General features: G+C 48.3%; 1 protein-coding gene across 2 annotated transcripts in view; it reads right to left on the reverse strand.

Moving 5' to 3' along the window:
- Positions 1-12,123, reverse strand: part of PALD1 (phosphatase domain containing paladin 1) — a 207,572-nt gene extending 195,449 nt beyond the window's left edge. For both annotated transcript variants that reach the window (XM_006122784.4, XM_006122783.4), the window contains exon 1: positions 11,885-12,123. In XM_006122784.4, coding sequence (XP_006122846.2) covers positions 11,885-11,898 — 14 coding nt within the window. In that variant the 5' untranslated portion in view covers positions 11,899-12,123. The remainder of the gene's footprint in view (positions 1-11,884) is intronic.
- Positions 12,124-25,165: the final 13,042 nt, after the last annotated feature.

A 25,165-nucleotide genomic window follows, 5' to 3' on the forward strand; every position in this document is an offset into this window, starting at 1 on the left:
GCTGCACAGAGCCAGTAGGGGGGGGAGCAGGAAGCACCCCAGAGACGGTGCTGGGGGGGAACCCAGCTTTTAAGCCATCTCTCCCCATCACCAGCTCCTGCTGCCCCGCCCTAAGTGACTAGTTGACTAACTGTGCTTGCAGTTAGAATTTGCAGGGTGTGCCATTTGAACTATAGCAGCACATTTATTGAATGCAGAGGGAGTACACCGCTCTTACAATGCTGTGTGCAATCAGCACACACCTTGCTTTATGTACCCTTGCTTCTAGGGTTACCAGATGGTTTAAAAAAAAAATACCGGACACGCTTGATCTCAGATGGGGGGGGGGGGGGACTGGTCAGGAGGAGCAGGGCTCGCCGGGTGAGATGGGGGGGGGGAACCAGCCAGCGGGAAGCAGGACTGGCCGGGAGGGGGTCGGGGGGAGCAGGGCTGGCCAGTGGGGAGGGGGGAAGGGGGTAGGGGGGAGCAGGGCTGGCCGGGGGAGGGGGGGGACACGACTGGCCAGTGGGGAACAGGGATGGCCGGAGGGGTTGGGGAGGAGCAGGGCTGGCTGGAGGAAGAGCACTGGGGGAGGGGGGAGAACCGGCCAGCGGGGAGTGGTGCTGGTCTGGGTGCACGCAGATTCTGGGGTGCTGCCTGTCCGGCACACAGGTGAGTCCAGCCCCGGGGATTCCATCCCACCCCACCCCAGCCCCGCCCCCTCCTCTCTACGGTGTTGTTGTGTACTGCCTGGCTGTTAGACACACTCACGCAGCTTGAATGTGTCTACCAGCCAGGCAGTATGCAATTACGTACTGATTTCATGATAATAATAAAACTTAATTAGAAAATACCGGGCATTTATATGTCCGGGTTTTTTCTCAATTTGTTTCCCGGACAGAAAGACTGGACTGTCCGGTTCAAAACCGGATACCTGGCAACCCTACTTGCTTCATGTGTGTGTCACTTTAGTAACACAGGCAGGAAAAAAATCCCTATGTAGATGGAAACCAGAGGAATCTGGCAGCTCTGCATGCGGGCAACAGTAAACAAAATATCACGCGGGCCACATGGAAAACCCTAATGGGCCGCATTCAGCCCACAGGCCGTGGGTTGCCCATCACTGATATACACTGTTCTAGACACTGTTGAATGCTGAGGTGCTCCCAGAGCTGTCTATCAATATCTAGTGCTTATTTTAAATTCTCTCTCTCTCCACCCTGCCCCACCCACGTCAATTTTAGGCAATATTATGGCTATTTTCAGAGCTTCCAGATTAAGTAGATACTGAATTTCCTCTGTGGCTATTATGCCTCCTTTGAGGACACTGTCAGTTCACACTACAGCTGCCCAGCAGAAGCCAAATAAACATGTATAGAATACCACAAGCTAAGGAAAGAAAATAGCATTAACGCATTAATGTCAGTGGGAGTGAGGGAAAGGAATGTAAATGGAGCCCAGATACAGTCCGAAAATGGTAAAGCTGGAAGATGGGGCTTGAAAGTTTATTAATATGATGCATGTGCCAAGGCTACTAGATAATAGCCAGACTTTACAAACTGTGCTAGGAATTAGTTTACTTTAAGCAGAAATGAAAACTCCTTGCTGGACCATAACTGCACATTGATCACAGCAACAATTTCATATAGTCATTCGCTGTGTCATGACAACAACTCCAGTCAAGGCAATTAGAACATGTGGTCTGAAGTGTTTAGAAGCAAAAGGGATGGGAAGTAACAGGACATGGAGTTCTAATCTGAATTCTGCTAGGCCTCTGATCTAGTGTGTTATTTGGAGGCAAATAAACTATAATGCTCCAGTTAGAAAATGGGCTAAAAAGGCAAAAATCTCCCCTGCAAAACCAGGCACTGGCTCTGAACTGAGCTTTCCAACAAGAAAAATAGAAAAAAGGAGAAAAATTTTAAGCTTTCATTGAGTTTTCCACAGTGAGTACACACTCACCGATGAGCCAAAATATTTACAATCCTCCTTTCAAACTTAAGTGATGGACAAGAATTGGATATATGGGCCAAATTCAGTGGCAATATAAACAAAGATGTACATTACACTAGGGACAACAGAAAAAACTACCAAGGGAGAGGGGGGATGATCACGACCACATTTTCATCTGCCAGTGGGAACCACAGTGGCAAAGCAACAAGAACAAAATGCTATGAATACAGTAGAATTTTTGAAGAAGTTTCAAAGGAAGACAGACATGGTATCTGAAGATTATATATTAAATAGCTGCTTCATTGTATCCTAAACCGAAAGGCTTTTTGAGGGGGGTAGCGAGCTTTTCAAACTGAGAGAGACACATAACCACAAAAAGATGTCTATACAAACACACACACACACACACACACACACACACACACGTATTTATATTTCTATTGTCTTATCAAGAATCACATAACTAATATAAAAAATAAAAAAATATAAATATAAACAACCTAATGCCCCCCTCTCATTGGTTACTTATGATGTGATAGCACCTACAAGCCCATCATACACCAATGACCCCATTAGGTGCTTTACAGGGAGACCAAATAGCCCCTCCCCAAAAGATTTTATAATTCAAGAACAAACATCAAACATTTTACCCTTTTAATTTAACAATCCCTTTCCTTTATTTCTCTTTAAGAGGAAAATGTTCAGTTGTCACTCTAATGGCTCCTTCCCCTTCCTCCTACTTAGACCCAGTTTTCAACTGTCTGAGCTAACCAAAATAGCATACGCCTTTATTATATTATACTACAGAAAACATCAATCCCTGGAAAAACTGTAGCAGTAAGAAAACTATTGAGAAAGAAACATGGGGGGAAATTGCTGTATTTCCTTTTTTCTTCCATTTAAAAAAAATAAAACTATAACTAAAAAATGGAGGAAGTAGTGAAAGAAGGGAGTTTGCAAAGAGGTCACCAAAATCCCCCTCTCCCTCAAACAGTTTTGCTAACATTTCAGAAGCTGAAAGACTTCAATCAGATTCCTATAGTAGGGGAGAGAAAATGTTTTTGTTTTCCCTTTTTTTTCCTGTTTCCCCCACCCCCAAACTGAGTCTGTTGCCAGACTGTTTCTAAGCAACAGAGCTTTCCTCTCCTAGATTTTTTACCATGATACTATTTATGAAGCTCAAGTGCTGACAAAAGAGAAGAATTTAGCATAAACTTTATATATGAAAAGAAATGTGCATATTCATATACTGGAAAACGGAAGAGAGAGGGAATATGTGAAGCTAAAGTTCTATAAAAAGGTTTTGTCAGCAAACCAAATCCATGTGATATCTATTATTTAGCAACATCTATTTTGAATTTGGTATTTCCCGCATCCTCAAACCCCACAGGTTTTATTATTATTCAGTCCTATAGAAATTGGTTTTAAAATCAATCCCATTAATGACAGAGACTGGGCCGGGAGCTTTATCTATCACAAAAACTGCTGCAAACAATAGAGGGCATAGTCTAATCCAAAACTATTAAAAATGGAGAGCCTTAAATATTAAACCCGCCTGAAGTCATTCCACTCGAGCATGCTAACGTGGACATCATATGTAACGTCTAGTCTTTTTTACTGGAATGCCTGTTACTACTTTATTATTATTATTATTTGAATTACAGAGAGTACCATCTTTGAAAGATCAGCTTTGCAGATGCTGGTACTGCCAAAAACCTTTTTGCAGAGTCTAGTACAGCATATACTCCGGTGATGTCCTAGTGCACAGAGCTATGCTTGGTCCTCAACAGCACTGTGAAACAGAGTGCCACAGGGCAAGAGAAGACAAACCCACACTCAGGACGCCCCAGCACCCGCACTGTATGGGAAGCACACGGCACAGCTCCCCGCTTGTGCCGCTTGTTCATGGACTGCGGCTCAGCTAAGCGGCGCAGCGCCGTGGCCTTGGAGCGGGGCGGGGCACGGCAGCCGCCATACAGACTCGACACTGACAATGGAAGGGAAGGGAAGGCAGGACCTCGTAGCATGCTGACGGGGTGTCACGGGGGGAGGGACAGGAAGCAGGAGTGGGGCGGGAGATACAAAAGGGCAGCAAGCGGGCAAGAGGAGGTAGGTTGGACTCTCCAATCGAGAGAGGAGTTGGCAGACTTCACGTACAGCCCACGCATGCAAAGGAGACTACAGAGAGGACACTAGGCATTCGCCAGGTGAAACCGAGGTAGGAACTAGTCTAGGGTGGTGTTCCGCTGTCGGAGCCCCCGGGCTGCCGAGTTACAGCAGGAGTCCCTGTCAGCCAGACAGGAATCACTTTAAACCTGTCTTTAGGACCCTGGGTTGGGACCCATGAGAGAGGGCGGGTCCGGGTCCCTCTACCCCACCCGCCAAGAGCGGGAACGCAAAGAAAAGATTATTGGACAACTCAAAGGTTGCATGAAATTCCAGAAGGGCAGAATAATTGGGAAACTCTCAAACAAAAGAAAGGAGGGGGAGAGGTCAGAGCTTGGCCCCGGCTGAGTGAAAGGTTACGTCACCCTTTCACACTGTCCAATGGGAAATGCAGGAAGCAGTGGCCAGGTCCACGTTGCTTCCCACAACTGCCATAGCCAGGAACAGTGATCTGCCGCCAATGAGAGCTGCAATCACCCGTAGCTGTGAAGGTGCAGGTAAACATAGTGGCGGCAGCCCACCCGGGCTAACCTTGGCAAATCACCACCATATTATTGCCCACCTCTGCAATAAAACAAGGACCATAATTTCCTGCATTCACCATCATGTGCAGAACGTGTAGCTTTACGATGCTACAAGCATGTGGATTTGAGTAGTTCAGATGCCTGCTGACTATACGTTACCTGTGCACTGAACACCCGTGCACTGAATGGTCACTTAGCAGATTTGGGTTCAATTCCCAATCTTCCACCCCCAAGGCCAGCAGGAACCAGAACTAACAACATTCCAGCCTCGTAGCTTCCCCTAGCTGTTTGAACAACTGAATTACTAACTACAGGCAGTCCCCGACTTACGCGGATCCGATTTACGTCGGATCTGCACTTACAAACTGGGCTTTTCTCGCCCCGGAGCTCACGGGCAGCAGATCGTCGCCCGTGTCCTCCGGGGCGAGAAAAGCTTCTCCCGGTCTCCCTGGTCTGCTGGGGGGGTCCAGCAAAGCCGCTGGACGCCCCCAGCAGACCAGGGACACCCGAGCAAAGCCGCCGCCTGGGCGGCTTTGCTCGTTTGCCCGGGAGCAAAGCCGCCCAGGCAGCGGGACTCAGGCCTGGGCGGCTTTGCTCCCGGGCAAATGAGCAAAGCCGCCCAGGCGGCGGCTTTGCTCGGGTGTCCCTGGTCTGCTGGAGGAGTCCAGCGGCTTTGCTGGACCCCCCCTAGCAGACCAGGGAGACAGGAGCAAAGCCACACGGGCAGCGGGGTCCCTCCGCCTGTTCGACTTTGCTCGGGTCTCCCTGGTCTGCTGGGGGGGACTCCCCCCAGCACCCCAAGGAGACAGTTGCAAAGCCGCACGGGCAGTGGGGTCCCTCCGCCTGTGCGGCTTTGCTTGGGTCTCCCTGGTCTGCTGGGGGGGAGGGGGCGCAGCTAGTGTGCCCACCCCCCACCCCCAGCAGACGAGGCTTTTGTTGCGGGACGCCTCGGGTAGAGCAGCTGGGGTGCTGCCAGGTTGGTCCTGTGGAAACCTCCCGGGCAGCGCCCCAGCTGTTCTGTCCCAGGCTCCAGATTCAGCAGCTGTTGAAACTGATCAGGCTGATTCCAGGAAGCCGGGGGCAGAGCAACTCTGCCTCCAGCTTCCTGTAGTCAGCCCCTGGTCAGTTTCAGTGGCAGCAGCTGAATCTGGAGACAGTTCCAACTTACATACAAATTCAACTTAAGAACAAACCTATAGTCCCTATCTTGTACGTAACCCAGGGACTGCCTGTACAAGTAGTCTATACCAGAGTGACAGGGGATGCAGTATAAAAACTTAAGGGTGGGGTGTAAGTAGGGTCCTCAGAGCTACTTCAAGAATGCAAAGGCCTGTATCTTCTTCAAAATATAATATATTTGGTCTCATTCCAAAAGATTTCACCTTGCTAGGGCACTGGGCAACTGTTTCCTTGCACTGCTTTTTATCATTCGACTCAGGGCATGTCTAGACTTAAAGCACTGCCATGGTGTAACTCTGCCACAGCAGCACATGTGGTGAAGATCTTCTATGCCGTGGGAGGCAAAATATGTCCCACGGGCTGGATCCAACCCACCAAACATTTGGATCCAGCCCACCGTGGCCTAGCAGGACCCTCAGGCAGGCTCGCTACCGACTGTGGCCTCTCACCACTCAAAGTGGCCAGCTGCTGGGGCCAGCTTGTCAATCTCTGCACAGCGCACCTCCCTTAGGGGGTGGAGGTCTCCATGCCATGCCAATGAGAGCTGCTAGGGCAGTGCCTGTAGGTTCATATGGTGCACAGAGATCCACTGACCCGCCCCACAGCCCTGACGGGCATGCTGCAGACATACACACTAGTCTCAACAGCCAGCTGCTTTGAGCAGCGTGCGGGGCCGCAGCAGACAGTGAGTCTGCCCAAGGGTCCTGCTGGACTGCTGGCTGGGAGCCCCCTATGGTATGCACCTCCCAACCAGAGCCTAGACCTGGCACCTCCTTCTACATCCCAACCACCTGCACCAGATCAGAACCCTCTCCTGCATCCAAACTACATTTCTGCCTTTTTCCCCCTTTGTGCACCACTGCTCCAGGTCAAAACCCAAACTCCCTCAGAACTCACACTCCCTCCTGTACCCCAATCCCCTACTCAGAGCTCCATCCCAGACCCTACACTCCCCCAATTAATATCGTAGAAAAGTGCTGCCCCAACCATTACCAAACTCAGGCTGTCTCTACACTGCACTCCTTTTCCGGAAAAGGGATGCAGATTAGACACATCGAAATAGCAAAATCCGCGGGGGATTTAAATATCCCCCGTGGTATTTGCATTTACATGGCTGCCGCTTTTTCCCGGCTTGGGGATAAGCCGGAGAAAAGCGCCAGCCTAGACGTGATTCTCCGGAAAATAAGCCCTTTTCCGGAGGATCTCTTATTCCTACTTTCAAGTAGGAAAGGGCTTATTTTCTGGGGAATCACGTCTAGGCTGGCGCTTTTCTCCGGCTTATCCCCAAGCCGGAAAAAAGCGGCAGCCATGTAAATGCAAATACCGCGGGGGATATTTAAATATCCCCCGCGGATTTTGCTATTCCGATGTGTCTAATCTGCATCCCTTTTCCGGAAAAGGGGTGCAGTGTAGACACAGCCTCAGAGTGGCCCCCCATCAAAAGTTATTGCCCACCCCTGCTTTATGCTGACAGAGGATGCTCTCACATCAACACAATGCTGTGCAAACTAGCACTTTCACTGGAATAACTTACATTTCTCAAGGGTGGAATATTAACATCCCAGAGCAACATAAATTTTGCCAACATAAGTGGCAGTGTAGACACGGCCTTAGCATAAAGTTGTCACCGTGACAACAGCAAAACGTATAATATCGCATTCATTCAGGAACATTTCAAAATGCTCCTGCTCAGTGACAATGAGCACTCCCAGATTCACATGGCTGCTGAAATTTATTTCACTCCTGCCATGACATGAACTAGGAATGTAAAATCTTGTTTAATTGGTTAACCACACTCTCAGGCAACACTTCCAGGGCACCTCAATTCTTATCTCATAGCTCAACTAATACACATCAGGCTTGACCTACGCAGCATCCTACTATTGCCATTTCATATCTGGTTTTTCCCTAAATAAATTAATAATTGTGAAAAAGAGCTAGTCTCCACTTTTAGTGTGATTGACGCTGCAACGATTAACCCAAGGGGGGGGGTAATTTAGTGGGTCTTGTGAAGACCCACTAAATCTATTGCCGACCGCTCTCCCATACACTCCGGTACTCCACTGGAATGAGAAAAGGAGTCAACAGGAAAAAGTCTCACCCAGCGCTGTGTGGACTCCACAGTGAGTAAATCTAATCTATGTCCACTTGAGTTACACCATCAACGTAACTCAAATTGCATTGCTTAGATCAGCGGTTCCCAACCTTTTCCAGATGGGGACCCATTTTGACAATTCAGGAAGACTTGGTGACCCAAGACAATTCAAAAATAGGGGGAGTAGAGGAGGCAGAGCCACCTGGGAAAACACTTGGTGACCCTTTTGAAATGTAATGGTGACCCATATTTGGGTCCTGACCTGTAGGTTGGGAAACCCTGGCTTAGATTGACTTTTTTCAGCAGTGTAGACCTCCCAAAGGGTGTGCTCATTCTGCACTGCGCAGAAGTGTCCACCTGGAATCAGGTTAAGACCACATTCCTTTGTGCATGTGATTTTAGATTCTGAATTTAAAACCTTTAAAGATTGTGCATGACAGGCAGAAGTGCTAAGCCACCACAACACTACACTACACTACAATGCCAGCTAGCATTGCTAAGGAGATCATAGAACTGTAGTAGTGGAGGACTAGAAGGGACCGCAATAGGTCATCTGGCCTCATCCCCTGCACTCAGGAAAGGACTGAGTAATAATTAGACAATCCCTGACAGAGGCTTGTCTAACCTGTTCTTTAACACCTCTAACAACATAGATTCCACAACCTCAAAACAACTCAGAAACCAACCATAATTTTGAACAACACTGAAGTTTCAGAGGGGTAGCCATGTGAGTCTGTAACTGAAAAACCTTAAACAATGAATGGTGATATAGCACTTTAGAAACTCACAAAAAGACGTAGATAGTATCATGAGCTTCCGTGGGCACAACTAGGGATGTAATAGTCTAGTCAATTAACCAATAAGCAAAAGCTTATAGATTAATACTATAGACAACAAGCATTTCGTCCTCCGCAGCAATTTTTAAGCAGGCTGGCCAGCAGCATGGCTCAGTCTTGGCTTGTGCCACGTCTGTGACCTACCTAGCTGCAGCTCTGCATTTAAAGTGTATTAAGATCCAGGCAGGCAGGCAGCCTGGCTCAGTTCCAGTTTGCAGCAGGTCCACGAGCTCAGACCCCACCCCCGGTCAGGAGCTGTTGCAGTGCGGGGTGGCAGGCAGCTGGTCCATGAGGAGAGTTGATTTTTAAATTGGCTCCCCTTGTGGACCAGCTCCCGCCTGGCACCCTGCACTGCTTCCTCTGATAGAGGCAGCAGCACGGAGTGGCAGGGGGTTCCCCATAGGAGTGGAGCTATAGCACACTGGTGGCCGGTCCTGCCCCCAGGGACTATAGAATAGTCAACTAAGAATTCAGGAGGTTAATCAACTATTCAATTAACCAATATTTAACATCCCTAGACACAACTCACTTCCTCAGATGAACTAAGCAAGGGGTCCAGAGGTACAAATAAATAGCAGAGAAAGAGGGGATGGGGAGGGAAAGAGAAGGAAAAAAAAATCTTGTCAATTAGAGTGTCTGTGACAAATGAGGCTAATGGGGGGGGGGGGAGAGGGGAGGGCTGTAAGTGCACTTACAGCCCACTCTGTTAGCCGAGACACTCTGACAAGATTTTTTCCCTCTCTTCCCTCCCCCCCACCCCTCTTTTTCTACTATTTATTTGTAACCCTGAAGTTATTACTGAAGCACAGTGCATGATACTCCTATGCTTGCTTCTGCTGCAAATTATAGAATACACCTTGACAATGTTTCTCTAACCATTTCTCATCACACCACTTAAATCTCGGGAGTTGACAAATTTAAGATATAATGCTTTGATTTGCAATCTTATTTTAAAATATTCTATTCAGGATTTTGCCTGAAATAGTTGTTGATTTTACAATTATAATCTCTTTGATGGTTGTTTACCCTGTAGTGACCCCTGCTGGAAAGTTAAAGGCCATAAAGCACACTTCAGATACCATGAAATATAGGTATTTTTCCTCGGGAAATGTATTGTACAATCATTTGGTAAGCACACCGGTGGTAATGTTTTCAGAATGGAGGGGAACTTCATCAACAAAATCAGCAGGTTTTTTAGACTATGTCCTCTGTAATCAATAACATCAGACGTGAGGGTTTATTTTAAAACTGTATAAGGATTATGTATAATTTTAGCCACTAATTACAACTCTGTTTCAATACATGTAGAACACAGAATCAAAGATCATATCTGGAGCCTTGCCATTCTGGATGGTGGCACAAATGCTTCTACTGGACAGTGTGGTGGACATACACACTGATTCCAATGGAAGTTAGGTCCAGATCCAGAAATTTAAGAGACTAAAGGGTCTTTTAGATCAAAGCTTTGTGTTCTCAGTGCAGCATTAGAAAATGTGAAGCTGCCTGAGAAATTCAAAGAGAGAATAAGAGTGTTGGACAAGGAAGAAAATCATAGAAGCTGAGTTTTGTAAGGAGTCCAAAGAGGAAGTTAGAGAAAGTATCATGAAGATGACAGGAGGCTTTGCTAGTTTTAATTGCTGGGAGAAGAATGTCCAATCCCGCTCCCTCCTCAGAGTGAATTGGTTACTTTACATTCTGCTTGAATCAAAAATAAGATAACTCGTGGTGCCCTCAGTTACTGAATGGCTGTGTCTAGACTGGCATTTTTTACGCAAAAGCAGCTGCTTTTGCGGAAAAACTTGCCAGCTGTCTACACCGGCCGCTTGAATTTCCGCAAGAACACTGACGATCTCATGTAAGAAATCAGTGCTTCTTGCGGAAATACTATGCTGCTCCCGTTCAGGCAAAAGTCCTTTTGCGCAAAAGCTTTTGCACAAAAGGGCCAGTGTAGACAGCTCAGATTTGTTTTGTGCAAAAAAGCCCCGATTGCAAAAATGGCAATCAGGGCTTTTTTGTGGAAAAGCGCGTCTAGATTGACACGGACGCTTTTCCGCAAAAAGTGCTTTTGCAGAAAAGCATCCATGCCAATCTAGACGCTCTTTTCCGCAAATGCTTTTAACGGAAAAGTTTTCCGTTAAAAGCATTTGCGGAAAGTCATGCCAGTCTAGACGTAGCCACTAGATCCAGCAAATTGCCAATGATATATGCCATTTAAATATGGACAGTGACCAGCAGGAACCATACTGTAAAATGTCAGTCCAGTCCCTGGTGAACAATAGTGCACATCATAAATTCTCCATCGCACATCCCCAACACACCTGACACATTATTAACTGAGCCACTAACAACCAAAAGGACACAAAAATGGAACTTCTCTGCTAGTCGGTAGATCTGGTAGTATGATGGGAAGAAAAAGGGCACAGCGTGGACTGGTGTATGAGGGAACTCAGGAAAGATCTTACATGCAAAATGTTGGTCACCTGCGTGTATCTGGGTCCAAATACAACACAAATACATTCCTCACATTCATTTCCCAGTGCTGCATAAGTTTCAGCGCAGGCTGGGTGGTTTGGTTGTACCAGCCATTCCAAAGAAGAGGCCCAGAATATTTTCCTACTGCATTTAGCGAAAGGGGTACTGCAGGTGACAGGCGCGAGGCTGCCCCCTCTAGCTCTTGGGGAAGAAGATGCTCACCCGGCGAAGGCCCGAACAAGTCACCGCTCCGGCGAGGCGCGAGCGAGGACAATCAGCTCAGTGTCCGAGCAGAGGATGCGGCGCGGCTGGCGGGGGGGCGCATGCCGGAGCCGTCCCGACAGGCGGAGCACGCCCCGCGACCTTCCTCGGGACCTGCGCTTTGGCCGGAGGGAAGTTTGCAGCGTGGAACGTGCTGCCTGCGAGCTTGCCCCTTTCCCGCCCAGCCCGCCGCCGATGCCCCCGCTGCCCTGCCCTGCCTCCCCCAGGGGCCGCGAGGCCCGCTGGAAGAAAGAGGCGCACTGGCCCGGCACTGCAGCCGCGGCCAAACCTCACGCTGCAGCCGGGCGCTCTAGGAAGCTGGTGCATCAGCCCAGCGCAGCTACGGCTCCCTCGGACCGCACATCTCGCCGCGAAGCGGCTTCCCGGAGCTGCGGCTAAGGGCGGGAGCCGGTACTCACCGGGGCAGCAGCATCCCCCGCACTCAGCCTTTCCTTCCGGCTCATCAGCTTTCTTTCTAGCCCCTTCCAGGCACAGAGCCAGCGCGCTGGGAACCGGCCGCCCGCCCGTCGGGGCTCTCACCGCCTGGGCAGAACCCCGCCGTCTGCCTTCCCTGGGGGAGCCGAGCTCTGCCACACCGCAGGGAGCCAGCCCCTAGCGCCCGCCGAGTCCTGAGCATGCGCCTTCTCCTAGCCACAGCTGCAGCAGCTGTGCGCCAGCAGGAGCACAGAGAGCCCAGCTCCTCCTTCTACACGCCTTCATCCCCGTCCCCCTTTCCTTACTCACAGCGGAAATCAGGGGTCCGACCTCTTTCACCCACAGGTCAAGTTTTGTTTGAAAGAAAAAGGAACAAACCCTGCGAAGATAATATCTATGGAAGCGTTTCCATGTGCGATGGCGTGATTCTGTTGTTAGTATTTCTCATTTATTTTATTATATGTTTATTATTCAGGCAAATGCCACCCAGCAAAAATTTCAACTCAAATATGGTAGCACTTGGGCTACTGCTAGAGAGCCAGAAAGTGCCCATTGTCCCGTTTGTGTCGTTTTAAATCAGACTAGTGCAAAAGCAGTGAAGCAGTGAACAATTCTTAGTGTATTACAATTTGGCTTTTGAGAGTCTAAGGTGTTAGCAAAGATTGAAGATTTATTTTTCTAATATGAGGTGTTGAGCCTGAAAGTATCCTGTGAAGTTAAATGAAGGCCACAGAATATAATATTTCCCTGGTGATGTTCTTTGGAATCATAAAGCTACTACTTCCCTCACTTGTTTTTTGGTTTGGTTTTCTTTCAGATATATCAGCTGGGCCTGCAAAGAACACAAACTGGTATTAGTATGTTGTTTATGTGCTTCATCATAGTGGCATGGTGAGAATTTGTTGAGATACTCACCTTAAAACAACAAAATAAAAGCTATAGAAATGCAGTATTATTATTTTTATAAGCATGTTGGTAAAAATATGAAGGGAAAAACAAAGAGATTGAAACTATAAAATTGTTCACATGAAATGCCAAGCCTAATCACCCTGCCCCCTTCTTTTTATAACAAGTTCCCTGGCCCAACGGTAAAGCTGCAAGCAAATCAAATTCTGTTGCATTTAAGACCTGCCTCTGGAGTCAGGACATGACCTCACATATGAAATCCAGAGGTTCAAAACTTTAGGGGGGCTACTGTCCCCGCTAGGCCCCCATAAATGGTGCCATTGGTTATATGCTTGTATTACTGGATTTTGTTTTGTAGAAGTGGGTAATAAAAGGCTTGTAAATCAGTTACCTTTTTATATGGTGGATGATACTTGGACTGGATCCTCAACTGTGTGGGATAGCACCTTTAAAAGAGATCTTTGAGGCTTAGCCACTTTGCTTTTGCCTGATGTTCAAGACATTGTGTTACAAAGAAGTAAATGGGGTGTTTCATTCAACACTTTTTCTGACATGTTACGAACAGCTTTATAGTTCCAATTTGACAACTCCTTTTCCAGTAATATAGTAATCAAGAGACCAGCATCAAGCACATTATCCATGGTACCAGGTAGTCCGATTTACAGATGAAAATGTCACAAGCAAATAAGTGCTGCCTGCATGCAGACAGTGATAAAAGCCTTTTACATAAACAGGTCAGGAATTCAAGTTCCCGTAGAAAAGCAGAACCCCCTATGTTACCTGCACAAATTTCTCTATCCCTTCCACACTGTACGGACACACTCCTTTGCCCAGTTCCTAGAGCTCAAGATGAAACCCTGTTATTTACACACCCACCCTTACCCAATTCCTAGGGCTCACCTTTGTTTTAAGGACAGACCTAAAGCAGACTCCCTGAGGAGTCTTTTCTTTTGCTAGTCTAGTGGAAACTGGATTCTTTTGCCAGTCCAGCTGGTGGCTAAAGAGTTGAAATCATGGAGAGCTGAAATCACTGGTTTGACTGAGAGCCAGACCCATTGCAGCCAGTAGATGGGTGGCGACCAGCAGAGTGGCTGGTGGGAATCACTGGCTGGTGGCGTAACGTGGTGCAGAGCAGTGGCAGATGAGGAGCAATGACCAGCAGGGTGGAGCGGTGACTAGCGGCGTGGTGCAGAGCGGTGGCAGGTGAAGAGCGGTGACCAGCGGCATGGTGCGGAGCAGCAGCAGACGAGGAGTGGTGGCAGCAGGCGAGGAACTGTGGCAGGCGGCCAGCGGAGTGTCCAGTGGCATGGGACGAGACAGCTGGCGGAGCATGGCAGAATGTCGGAAGGTGCCCCAAATCTATCCCACCACCCCCATTTCTACCCAAGTTGGGAGGTGAAACCCTGCGGGTGAACTTTGGGACTCTGGGTGGCACGGACCAGGCACAGAGACTTTTGGGGTGTCGGACTCTTTGGACTTCAGGTGATTCTTGACTGGGGAGGAGCTTAGCTCATGTTTGGGTTATGAACTCTGTTTGTGGTGTTTCCCTCAAGTTAATGCTGTATGACTTCTCTCTCTGTTTCATTAAATGTTTCTTTCCTACACTCAGACTCAGTGCTTGCGAGTGGGGAAGCATTGCCTCTCAGAGACACCCAGGGGTGTGTGAATTTCCCAGATTACTGGGTGAGGGCTCGAGCCAGTTCGGTGTGAGATGGACCCCAAGATATTGAACCCAGCCCTGGTTACTGCCAGGCCTACCCGTCAGAAGGGTTACCTCTGTAATCTAATTAAATGACAACCCAAGATGCCGCAAGCCGCAAAATGTCCTAGGGAGGTTGGCCAGCCCCCCATGTTCTTTCCGGTTATGTCCATGTGACTGACTTATGGAATTGCACATGCATGTTCATATGGTTCATCCAATAGTGTGGATTTTACAAGCAGCTTGCATAGCCCAGAAGCTAAGATTGCATCTGTGTTGCAGCTTTTGTGAAAATATCCCAGACATTTGTACAGTGCCATAATTAGCCCATAGTACCAGTTTCACCATATGAACGTACATGTGGAATGCCATGCTTTGGTCACATGGACATAACCAAAGGGACATAGCCGGACTACCAGCCTGGCAGGGTCATCCTAAGGAGGAGCGTGGGCCTGGCACAAGTCTCCCCTCAGTTCCCCAGACATGGGGCTCAGGGCAACCGCCTGCTGCAGGCCCCATCCCCACTCCACCCCTTCTGCAAATTCCGTCTCTGTTCTGTGCCCGCCCCCTCACCTGAGCAACATGGCTAGGGGAGATTACAGGGGCCAGGCACAGTGGCAGCAGGGGTTGCCTCCCCCCCCGACTCACCACATGGGTGGCAGGAGTCAGAGCTGCCTGGTAGCCTGCTCGACTCTACACCGCCACCCTCCCAACTCTCTGTGCCCCACTTCTTCATGGTGGCGGGAACTGGAGTGCTCTGGGGCCAGAGTGCATTGCTTCCCACCGCTGCGGAGAAGCTGCCTGCAGTGGGCTGGGAGAGGGCAGCAGAGTGGAGAAGCCTGCTGCATTGCTGCTGCCGTGATGAATGGCGGGAACCCCTGATGTCACTGTTCCATACCCCTTGTAATCCTCTGGGTCCCTCCTGTCCATAGGATGGTTGGGGCAGCTACTGCGGAGGCCGCAAAAGTGTGGGACCTGGGTAGGCCACCCCAAACTGTCCTATGGACAGGAAGGCTCTGTAGCCTGACCAGATTCTGTACATATATAAATACTGAGTCTGATACTCTAGGGCCTTACACTCTGCCTCGCCATTTATAGCAGTGCAAATCGAGTGCTATGTGGAAAATGCTGCTTCTCTCAGAGCAGTGGATGCTGCTGCTGAGCATAGGTGCTAGGCAGGACCAGAAGGCTCCATTTTGGACCCCACAGCAGGAACTAGGTGTCCCAGTAACAGAAGAAATGTGCAGGGTCCCACAAGGCAGCTGCAGCAAGTGCAAGGGTGAGAGGAGTCACGTTGCGGTTTGGGTGAGGGGCTGAGGGAAGTGGGTGGCTGAGGCAGGTGTGTAGGTGTGGGGTGGGCCTGGGCAGGCTAGCGGAGAGGCTCAGCAGTTAGCCAGGGCAAGCTAAGCTCTCCTCTGTGCCGTGGCCCAGAGGCCCTCAGCTCCCAGCAGTGTCTCTCCAGGCAGCGGGAAGCCAGGCCTACAGGGTCGGGGGCTGCCTCCACTGGCCCAGAGCAGAGCCCCTGGAGAGGTGGCAGCGGGAGGAGGTGATGGGCCAGAAAGGTGCCAGTAGCAGCAGATTGGCACAGGCACAATACACTGGGACTGCCTGCTCTAGGCACATGGGCTGCTCCTGGTGAGGCTGGCTGGAGAGAGCCATCTCTAGCCCCTGTTGGAGCCTGGCAAGTGTCCAGTCCGAGAGGTGCCTCAGGACTCTCCTCAGGAACAGGTGCTACTCTGCACCTGCCCTGCTAGCCTACATGGTGAACCTGGAGTTGGGCTCCCACCCTGGGCAGACATCAGCTACTCAGTGAGGGTATGTCTACACTACCCCGCTAGTTCGAACTACCGGGGGTAATGTAGTCATCCGCAGTTGCAAATGAAACCCGGGATTTGAATTTCCCGGGCTTCATTTGCATGAAGCCGGCCAGCGCCATTTTTAAATGCCAGCTAGTTCGAACCCCGTGCCGCGTGGCTAGATGCGGCACGGAGTAGCTAGTTCGGATTAAGCTACAGGTGGCACGGGGTTCGAACTAGCCGGCATTTAAAAATGGCGCCGGCCGGCTTCATGCAAATGAAGCCCGGGAAATTCAAATCCCGAGCTTCATTTGCAACTGCGGATGACTACATTACTCCCACTAGTTCGAACTAGCAGGGTAGTGTAGACATACCCTGAGTGCGCAACTTCCTCATCAGGGCACCAGCAATGCTACCTTGCGCACAGGGCAGGCACCTGTCAGCCTGCCCACATTGGCTGCAGACACATTAGGCTGTGTGCTAGGCACTATGCACTGCTGGGATCCGGTGCTGCCATTTCTAGTTCTGCAGGGTGTTGTGTGTAGCCAGGGCATCTTCCACTGGTGGAATAAATGTCCACGTAGTCCCCCAGTACACTTTGCAGCTCTCTGATAACACACCTACTGCCTCTCTTACTGTTGCATCCATAGTAGAGCAATTAATGGATCAGAAGGGAAATAGAGAGATTATCTGTCATATTTTTGTCACACATTCAAGTAAGATGTATGCAGATATAAAATTGAATCTGGAAGTGTGTCTGTAGCACTGTATACTTACCGATCTCACATCTTTATACTGTACTAGGTTTAGGATGTGGTTTATATTCGCCAGTTCATACCACTGGGGCTAGCAGCAGGCTTTTGTGTGACATCTACCGATAACTGAGTATTATCTTTTATTGGACAGAAGCTATCCAGCTGTACAGAGCTCTTCTTCAGGTCTGGGAAAGGTACTCAGAGTGTCACTGCTAAATGAAAGAACAATACACTGAGCACGTTTCCCAGACCTGAAGAAAAACTTTGTGTAGCTGGAAAATTTGTTTCAGCAACAGAACTTGGTCCAAAATTACCTCACTCACCTCGTCTCTCCAACACCCTGGAACTCACTGCACACCGCATACAGCTACCAATGAGAAATTCCATGGATCTTGAAGACTGTCACTGAAAGCTTTTCAAAGCAGGGAAGGTCTAAGCAGTTATTTGGGGGTCAGATTCATAGATGAATCAGTCCTGCTACAGATCTCTTCAGAGTATGTTGCATTTAGTGCATGATTCAAAGCTCATTAAGGTAAATGGAAGCACCTAGAATCAGGCCCTTACTTTCAAATATTCTCTTCTCTGCTTTTCACCACTGCTATGTTTGGTTCTGTGATATCTCTGGTAGCCCTCATAAGCTTGTCAAATCTCCCTGCCAGACAACCCACATCCCTAGGACTGACTGAATAAATTCATGCTTGGGAAAGAATCCCCAACTATAATGCCCTTCTCACTTTAGTTGTGGTGCCCTTTGTTGTTGCTTCCCCTGAGGCAGAGAATGTGTATCCATGCCCCTGGCCGACATCAGTCACCACAGAAATCCTAATGGAGTTGCGATCCACATTCTGCCACTCTCCTTTGGAACATTAGGGCTGTGTCTACATTAGCACCCTTTTCCAGAAAAGGGATGCTAATGAGACACTTCGGAATTGCAAATGCCACGGGGGATTTAAATATCCCCCGCAGCATTTGCATGAACATGGCTGCCACTTTTTTCCGGCTCAGGGTTTTGCCGGAGAAAAGCGCCAGTCTAGACGGGATCTTGCGGAAAATAAGCCCTTTTCCAGAAGATCCCTTATCCCTTATTGCTTTGAAAGTAGGAATAAGGGATCTTCCGGAAAAGGGCTTATTTTCTAGACTGGCGCTTTTCTCCAGCAAAACCCCGAGCCGGAAAAAAGCGGCAGCTATGTAAATGCAAATGCCGCGGGGGATATTTAAATCCTCTATGGCATTTGCAATTCCAAAGTGTCTCATTAGCATCCCTTTTCCAAAAAAGGGATGCTAATGTAGACACAGCCAGGGTGATTAGATTGTCTCCAGCCCATCACCCTCAGTGATCATCAAGTACATGAATAGGTCCCATCCCAATCTTTCCCTATTTCTTTTTGCCTTTTCTTTGGAAGGGAAATAATCTATTTGTTCCCTTTAAATGGTGACTCTCAAACAGGGGTTCTGGGCCCCCCTGTGGGGCCATGAACAGGTTTCAGGGCATCAGCCAGCATAAAGACTCACTAGTGCCCAGGGCAGAAAGCCAAAGCCTTGCCACACAGGACTACAGATGGGGCACTGGGCATTACCACCTGGGACTGAAGCCAAAGCCCAAACAATTCTAACTTTGCAGTGCTCTCTTTGGTGTGGGGCCCCAGGCAATTGCCTTGCTTGCTCCCCCCTACATTGGTCCTGGTTTTTATATACAGAAAAACAGCAGCTGTGGTACAGCTGGGCCACAAAGTTTATATAGATTGGGGGTAGGGGCTCAGAAAGAAAAAAAATTGACAACCCTTTCCTTAAAAAACAGCTTACTGCTTTAACCCCTTGCAGTTCTTTACGCAGTCCCCATCCATAGCCTGTCAGGAAGTAGCCCCTCGATCTTAACCTGTTTTGTTCATTCCTGCATAGTTGCTGGAACAAGGGATTCTGGAGGGTGCTGCTGCAGCTCCTGCCTTGAAATAATTTCCTTCATATACTGGGCTTGCAATGTGGATCTATGCCTCTCGGCAACCTACTATACAAATAGTTCCAGTGCCCCTGTACCTTGGGCAGTGTGTGCTGCCCCCTGTCTCCATTGATTTATCATCCTCAACCACTGAGCACTCATTTCCCCCTTAAGAAACGTGTGTGACTATTAGTCTCAGAGTGGTATCCGTGTTAGTCTGTAACTAAAAAACTTTAAAAAGTTTTGTGTGTATATTAGTTGCAGTAGGGATGTGAAAGGTTAACCGGCTACCTGGTAAGCATCACCCTAAATGGGTACTGTTAACTGATAGGGGCTGGAGTCCCATCGACAGGAGCCAAGTCTCCACACCACCCAAGGAGATGGGGTGGTGCATGTCCCCAGCCTCCCCGGTCCAGGAGCATGGGAAGGATGGGTGGCATGTGGCCCCAGCCTTCCCAAACTCAGAGTATAAGGAGGGCGTACAGCTCCAGCGACCCAGAGCTTGGGATGGGCAGGTGCAGGGGCAGCAACACTCTTCCTCCAGTATTCCTACAGTAGGGCTGTGTCTAGACTGGCCACTTTTTCCGGAAAAGCAGCCACTTTTCCAGAAAAACTTGCCAGCTGTCTACACTGGCCGCTTGAATTTCCGCAAAAGCACTGACGATCTCATGTAAGATTGTCAATGTTTTTGCGGAAATATTGTGCTGCTCCCGTTCGGGCAAAAGTCTTTTTTTGAAAAACTTTTGCTCAAAAGGGCCAGTGTAGACAGCAGAGATTTGTTTTCCGCAAAAACGCCCCAATCGCGAAAATGGCGATCAGGACTTTTTTGCGGAAAAGCGTCCATGGCCAATCTAGACACGCTTTTCCGAAAATGCTTTTAACGGAAAACTTTTCCGTTAAAAGCATTTCTGGAAAATCATGCCTGTGTAGACGTAGCCTAGGTGTTCTGGGGGCAGAGTGTGAGCAGGGCTAAGCTGGCCAATGCCTTCTCCTGCCTAGGATACTGGATGCCCGTGCTGCCTAGCCCAGGCATGAGGCTTCTCCAGTCCCACAGGACCCATTGCCGGTAGGGGCTGCTCCAACCAACCCCAGTCTGTGCCAGGCCCAACCTACCGCCCTGTCACAGGTTACATGCTGGCTGTGGCAGTGAAGCCTCCTCCTCAGGAGGAGGGCTGGCAGCTCTTGTCAGCTCTGCTCCTGGGAAAGTGGCTTCATTCCTACCAGTTAATTGGAACCAGTAAGCTTCACCCACTGAGGGTGAGGCTAACCAGTTAACCTTTTACATCCCTAATTATTACATTGTAGCATGTTCAACAAAACAAATCCAGTCGTATTATTGATACTGTCTGTATCTCTCCAATGGAATGCTCATTAACCACAGCTCATATTTGCACATACCAGTAATTCTACAAGTGACTCCTTGTCACGGGTAATATGTTATGAAGTATGAAATAGAAATGCAGCACAATGTGCACCTGGTCTATGCCTGGAAGGTCTAATGTGCTATGATAATATAAATGACAATAATATACACACAAAACTTGAAAAGATTAGAAGTAATCCATTCCTCAGTCTTAACCAGTCAACAATTGACAGGATAGCAGGACTTAGGCCCTGAATTTTCTAAGGTAAGTGTTTCTAGAGCACCCATGCCACTATATATACATATAATGACTCTGTGCTTCCTGGAGCCCCTTTGACATTACTGGGGTCCATGTGGGAACTAAAGTCTACCTGCTGGGAGTTTACTGTAGAACCAGAACCTAATAAAAAGTTAGGCAACACCATCTTTCAGGGTGGTTAAGCACTGGAACAAATTGCCTAGGGAGGTTGTGAAAGGCCCATAATTAGAGATATTTAAGATCAGGTTAGATAAACATCTCTCAAGGATGATTTAGTCCAGGAGCTGGCAACCTATGGCTCATGAGCCAAATATAGCTCACTAGGGAGCCAGATATGGCTCTTTTGAAGTTCAAGCCCAGCCCCTGCTTGCTCCTTCTGCAGCAAGGAGCCTATGCAGCAGGCCTGGGCAAAACAATCAGGCCTACAAGCGCACCAAAGAGCCTCAGGCAAACACCCCTGCTTGCCCCACCCCCGCATGCCACTCAGAAAAGCAGCTGCAGGGCCCTTTGTTTTTCACAAAGGCTGTGTCTAGACTGCATCCCTTTTCCGTAAAAGGGATGCAAATTAGACAGATCGCAATTGCAAATGAAGCGGGGATTTAAATCCCCCCTGCTTCATTTGCATAAACATGGCTGCCGCTTTTTTCTGGCTCAGCGCTTTGCCAGAAAAAAGCGCCAGTCTAGACATGGATCTTTCGGAAAATAAAGCCTTTTCTGAAAGATCCCTTATTCCTTATTTTTAGAGGAATAAGACCATACAAGAGCACTGAACAGAAACTGCTCTAACAAATAAACCCAGGCTTCCTGGCACCCAGTTCTATGCCATTCTTCCTCTTATGCACAATAGCTAAGAATAAGGAATGAAGGTGAAATCCTGGACCCCCTGCAATCAATGGGAGTTTTCCATTGATTTCACTAGAGTCAGAATGTTATCTTGGGATGCTGTCTGAATTCTTTTTATCTCCCCAAGCAAACTTGCAGATCACAGTTTAGGCAGTCAAATGAAACACATTTGTCAGACTTCTGAAGATGTTTTAAAGAGCTCTATCCATAGTCAAATTTAAAGATGGATTGCTAATAAAATATTGAAATTCCAACTACTTTAACCAATGTTCAGTGGATGCCGCAGTTAGCAAGCTAAGAAATACATTACCTACAAACCACACCTTCCTCTTCCCTCCCCCGCTTCAGGCTCTATGAAGTCCATCCTACCTGGATTGTTGGCCCCATGCCATTACTGTGCTGGTGATTACACAACCATGATAGTTCTTCAGTGTGACATTTTGCATTTTTTAAAGTTCTTATTATTTTAAAACTCTGGGGGAATGATGATAATTAATACTGGAACAATGTGTAGACTTCCTTTTTAAGCTGCCCAAATGAGCAGTCAGCAGTTATTGATGAAAAGGATGAATTTTTCATATTTTATTTGCAGTTCACCTTTTAACATTCTGAAAAATTGTTTACAGATTAACTCCTTTTCTGTGGGGACACATTTTAAAAAAAATACTACTTTGTGTGAGTTTTGTGACAACAGCTGGTTGGAATGTTCAAGTATTTTGAGTATTCTGCCCTTTAATGGTTGTAGCCTACATTGCAAATCAACTGATACCACTATAAAAATATGAAAGATTGGCAGATCAGTTATCGTGTTGTGCAAATAAATTGCTAGGGGAAAAAACTATTTTTTAAATTTATTTTTTGGTTCCTGAGAAGATAGTACAAATAACGAAAGGAAAAATAAAAACAGAAGTATCCTTTATCCAGATTTTACTGGTTCTGACTTATGTAGATAGAAACTTTAATGTACAGTTAGTTCTGAAAAGTCAGACACTATGCAGGTTAATAGTAAATCTAGGTGGGAAATCAAATTTTAAATTCAACAAGAGAGCAGTTTTGGAAATTAAAACTGACCAGACTCTGAACTATCATTGCTATTCAGTGAGAGGCAGTGGTGATACTGACAGGAATGATCAGTTTCAGCCTGCAGATGCCAGGGCTTCCAGGATCCCCAGGTCCATGGCAGTCAGCCTGGTGGGCTGCTGGGAACCCAAAGAGCGTAGAAGCCCAGGAAAACTGTGTTCTCAATAGGACTCATGGCAGGCTGAAATGGAGCAGTGCACTTGGAATTTCTGGCTATGAGCAACTAAGGAATCAGGTGGAGGACCTGGCAGGAACCCAGGCAGGAGGATTCTATCAGAATAAACCATTTTGAAGAATTGGCAAATTTCAATACAAAAGTGTTGAAATTTTTTTGAGCAACTCTACTTAACAGCTGATCTATTTCAATCCACATGCCAACTGTAGACATTGAGCATGTCCCCGTTGGAGAAAGCTTTTTAGCAAAAATAATAATGGTATGGTAACAGTTGTATTGGTTACAAAGTTTTTTGTCATTGCATTTTCAATATTCATACATCCTTTTCTATTTTTTAATGATATCGGTTATTTCTGGAATAGGTATTTCACAACCTGTTTTTATTATCTTATATACAAATACAAGCCAGTACGCAGGAATTTCTATGCGGGGTGCTTTTTTGTAAATGTGGGCCGCCAGGGTACAAATGCACCCCCTTCATGGTCCTCCAAGTAAGCATGCTCCGGTCGGCTAGGGGAAGGCATGAGTAGTGTGCTGCCTGAGCCTCCCTCCCCCGTGCTCTGGCCAGCTGAGGGAAGGCTGGGTCCAGATTCCAGGGGGAGCGGTGTGTGAAATCAGTACCAGCCTTCATCTAGCTGGCTAGAGCATGCTTACTTGAGGAACCATGGGGAGTGTATTCCCACCCTTCGCACTCTACCCTACGTACAGGCCTGGCATAGCAGGCCCAGCTGGGCTGGAGCAGTCCCTCTACCTGTGACATGACCTGCTCAGGCCAGGCCCAGCCCACCATGGGTGCACTGCAAGCAGGGGGCTGCTCTGGTCAGGCTAGGGCACCCCCTCAGCCTTTTGAGCAGTGGGCCCAGCCACCACGAGCTGCTCTGGCCAGGCTAGGCCAAGTCTGCTGCAGGTGAGGACTGCAAGGGCCAGGCAGGTGACATCATGCCATGGGCAGGGGGCTGCTCCAGCCAGGCCCAAATTCCCTCAGCCTGCGGATTGGTGGGCCCAGCCAGTCTGGAACAGCCCCTCTGCCCAGGTTAGGCAGAGGAGCTGCTAGAGCCCAGCCAGGCCACCAGTTAACCAGGAAGCTCACCCTGTAAGAGGTTGGGAGGCCACTGCCAACTTTAGCCCAGCTGCTCCTCAGGCCAGTACTCCCCACACAACTGGTAGCAACCAGCTATTCAAACTCCCCCTCCCCTGAGAGAGCAGAACACAGCATGAGCCCCTGCCCCAATTAATGATGCCCCTCTAAAGAAGCAGCACTGGGTAGATTTCCCTCTCCCCCACCATAAGCAGGGCTAGGGCTGGACCTTGCTCCTGGGGGTGGAAGATCAGCCTCAGCCTTCCCCAGCTGGTATCAGGACGATTGGGGGGGGGGGGAGTATTTGCACCCTTCCCATACATCCCTGTGTACAGGCCTGAAATAGTACCCAGTCTTTCAATATTAGTCTTCAATCTAATAATAGCAACTGAATGCTTTACAGTTTTGTTCAGTGGATTTCAGCACCACCATTGCAAAAATTGTCCCAGTGTTATCCCAATAATAATAGCCATAATTGTTTACAAAGAAAAATAAGAGAAAATATTTCTATTTCTTCTTAATGCAAGGTGTTCTTTCCTTTTTGAAAAATAAGTTTCTTCTTCTTCCCCTTCCATCTCCACTGTTGCGCTCTTCCTCTGCTCATGAATTTCTGCTACTGGATCCCTCCTCTCCTACAGCATGATTCCCTGTTGCCTTGTCAGCCTGGGGGTCACAGCAGCACAGAGGCAGAACTATAGGTCAAGCTCAGCAATATGGGAGGTGCAGTGCCAGTCATGCACAACCTCAGCTAATCCCACCTAGCCATTCTCAGAAACTTAAGAAGGATCCAGAAGCTCCTTCGATGCTAGCAGACACCTCCAGTCCGCCCTCGATGCTTCACACATACTATATGGAAAAGATGGTTATGTACCTCTCAACTGTTATTCTTCAAGATATATTGCTCATGTGCATCCCGTTAGGGGTGTGTGCGTGCACTACGTGCATGCTCGTCAAAGTTTTTACCCAGGCCACTAGGATTGGCTGTGGGTCCTTTGGAGTGGTGCCTATATAGGACACTGCTGATCTGCTACATGCTCCGTTCCTTCTTGCTGGAATACTCTGATAGAGGGTAGGCAGGTGGGATTTGGAATCGACATGAGCAGGGGTGGATATAGGGCAGGGTGAACAGGGCAGCCGCCCCGGGCCCCGTGCTTCAAAAAGCCCCGTGCATGCGCCGTGGCAAAGGGGGGGCCCCGCGAAATTATGCTGCCCGGGGCCCCACAAAACGGTCATCTGCCCCTGGACATGAGCAACACCTCTCGAACAAAAGTTACAAGACGTAGGTAACAGTCTTATCATCTTTGAGTGATTGCTCACATGCATTCCAATAGGTGACTCACGAGTAGTTCTATGGGAGAAGAGGTCAGAGCTTCAG

The sequence above is a fragment of the Pelodiscus sinensis genome, chromosome 8, assembly GCF_052426305.1.
Source record: "Pelodiscus sinensis isolate ZL-2025 chromosome 8, ASM5242630v1, whole genome shotgun sequence".
In the NCBI taxonomy this organism is placed as follows: Eukaryota; Metazoa; Chordata; order Testudines; family Trionychidae; genus Pelodiscus; species Pelodiscus sinensis.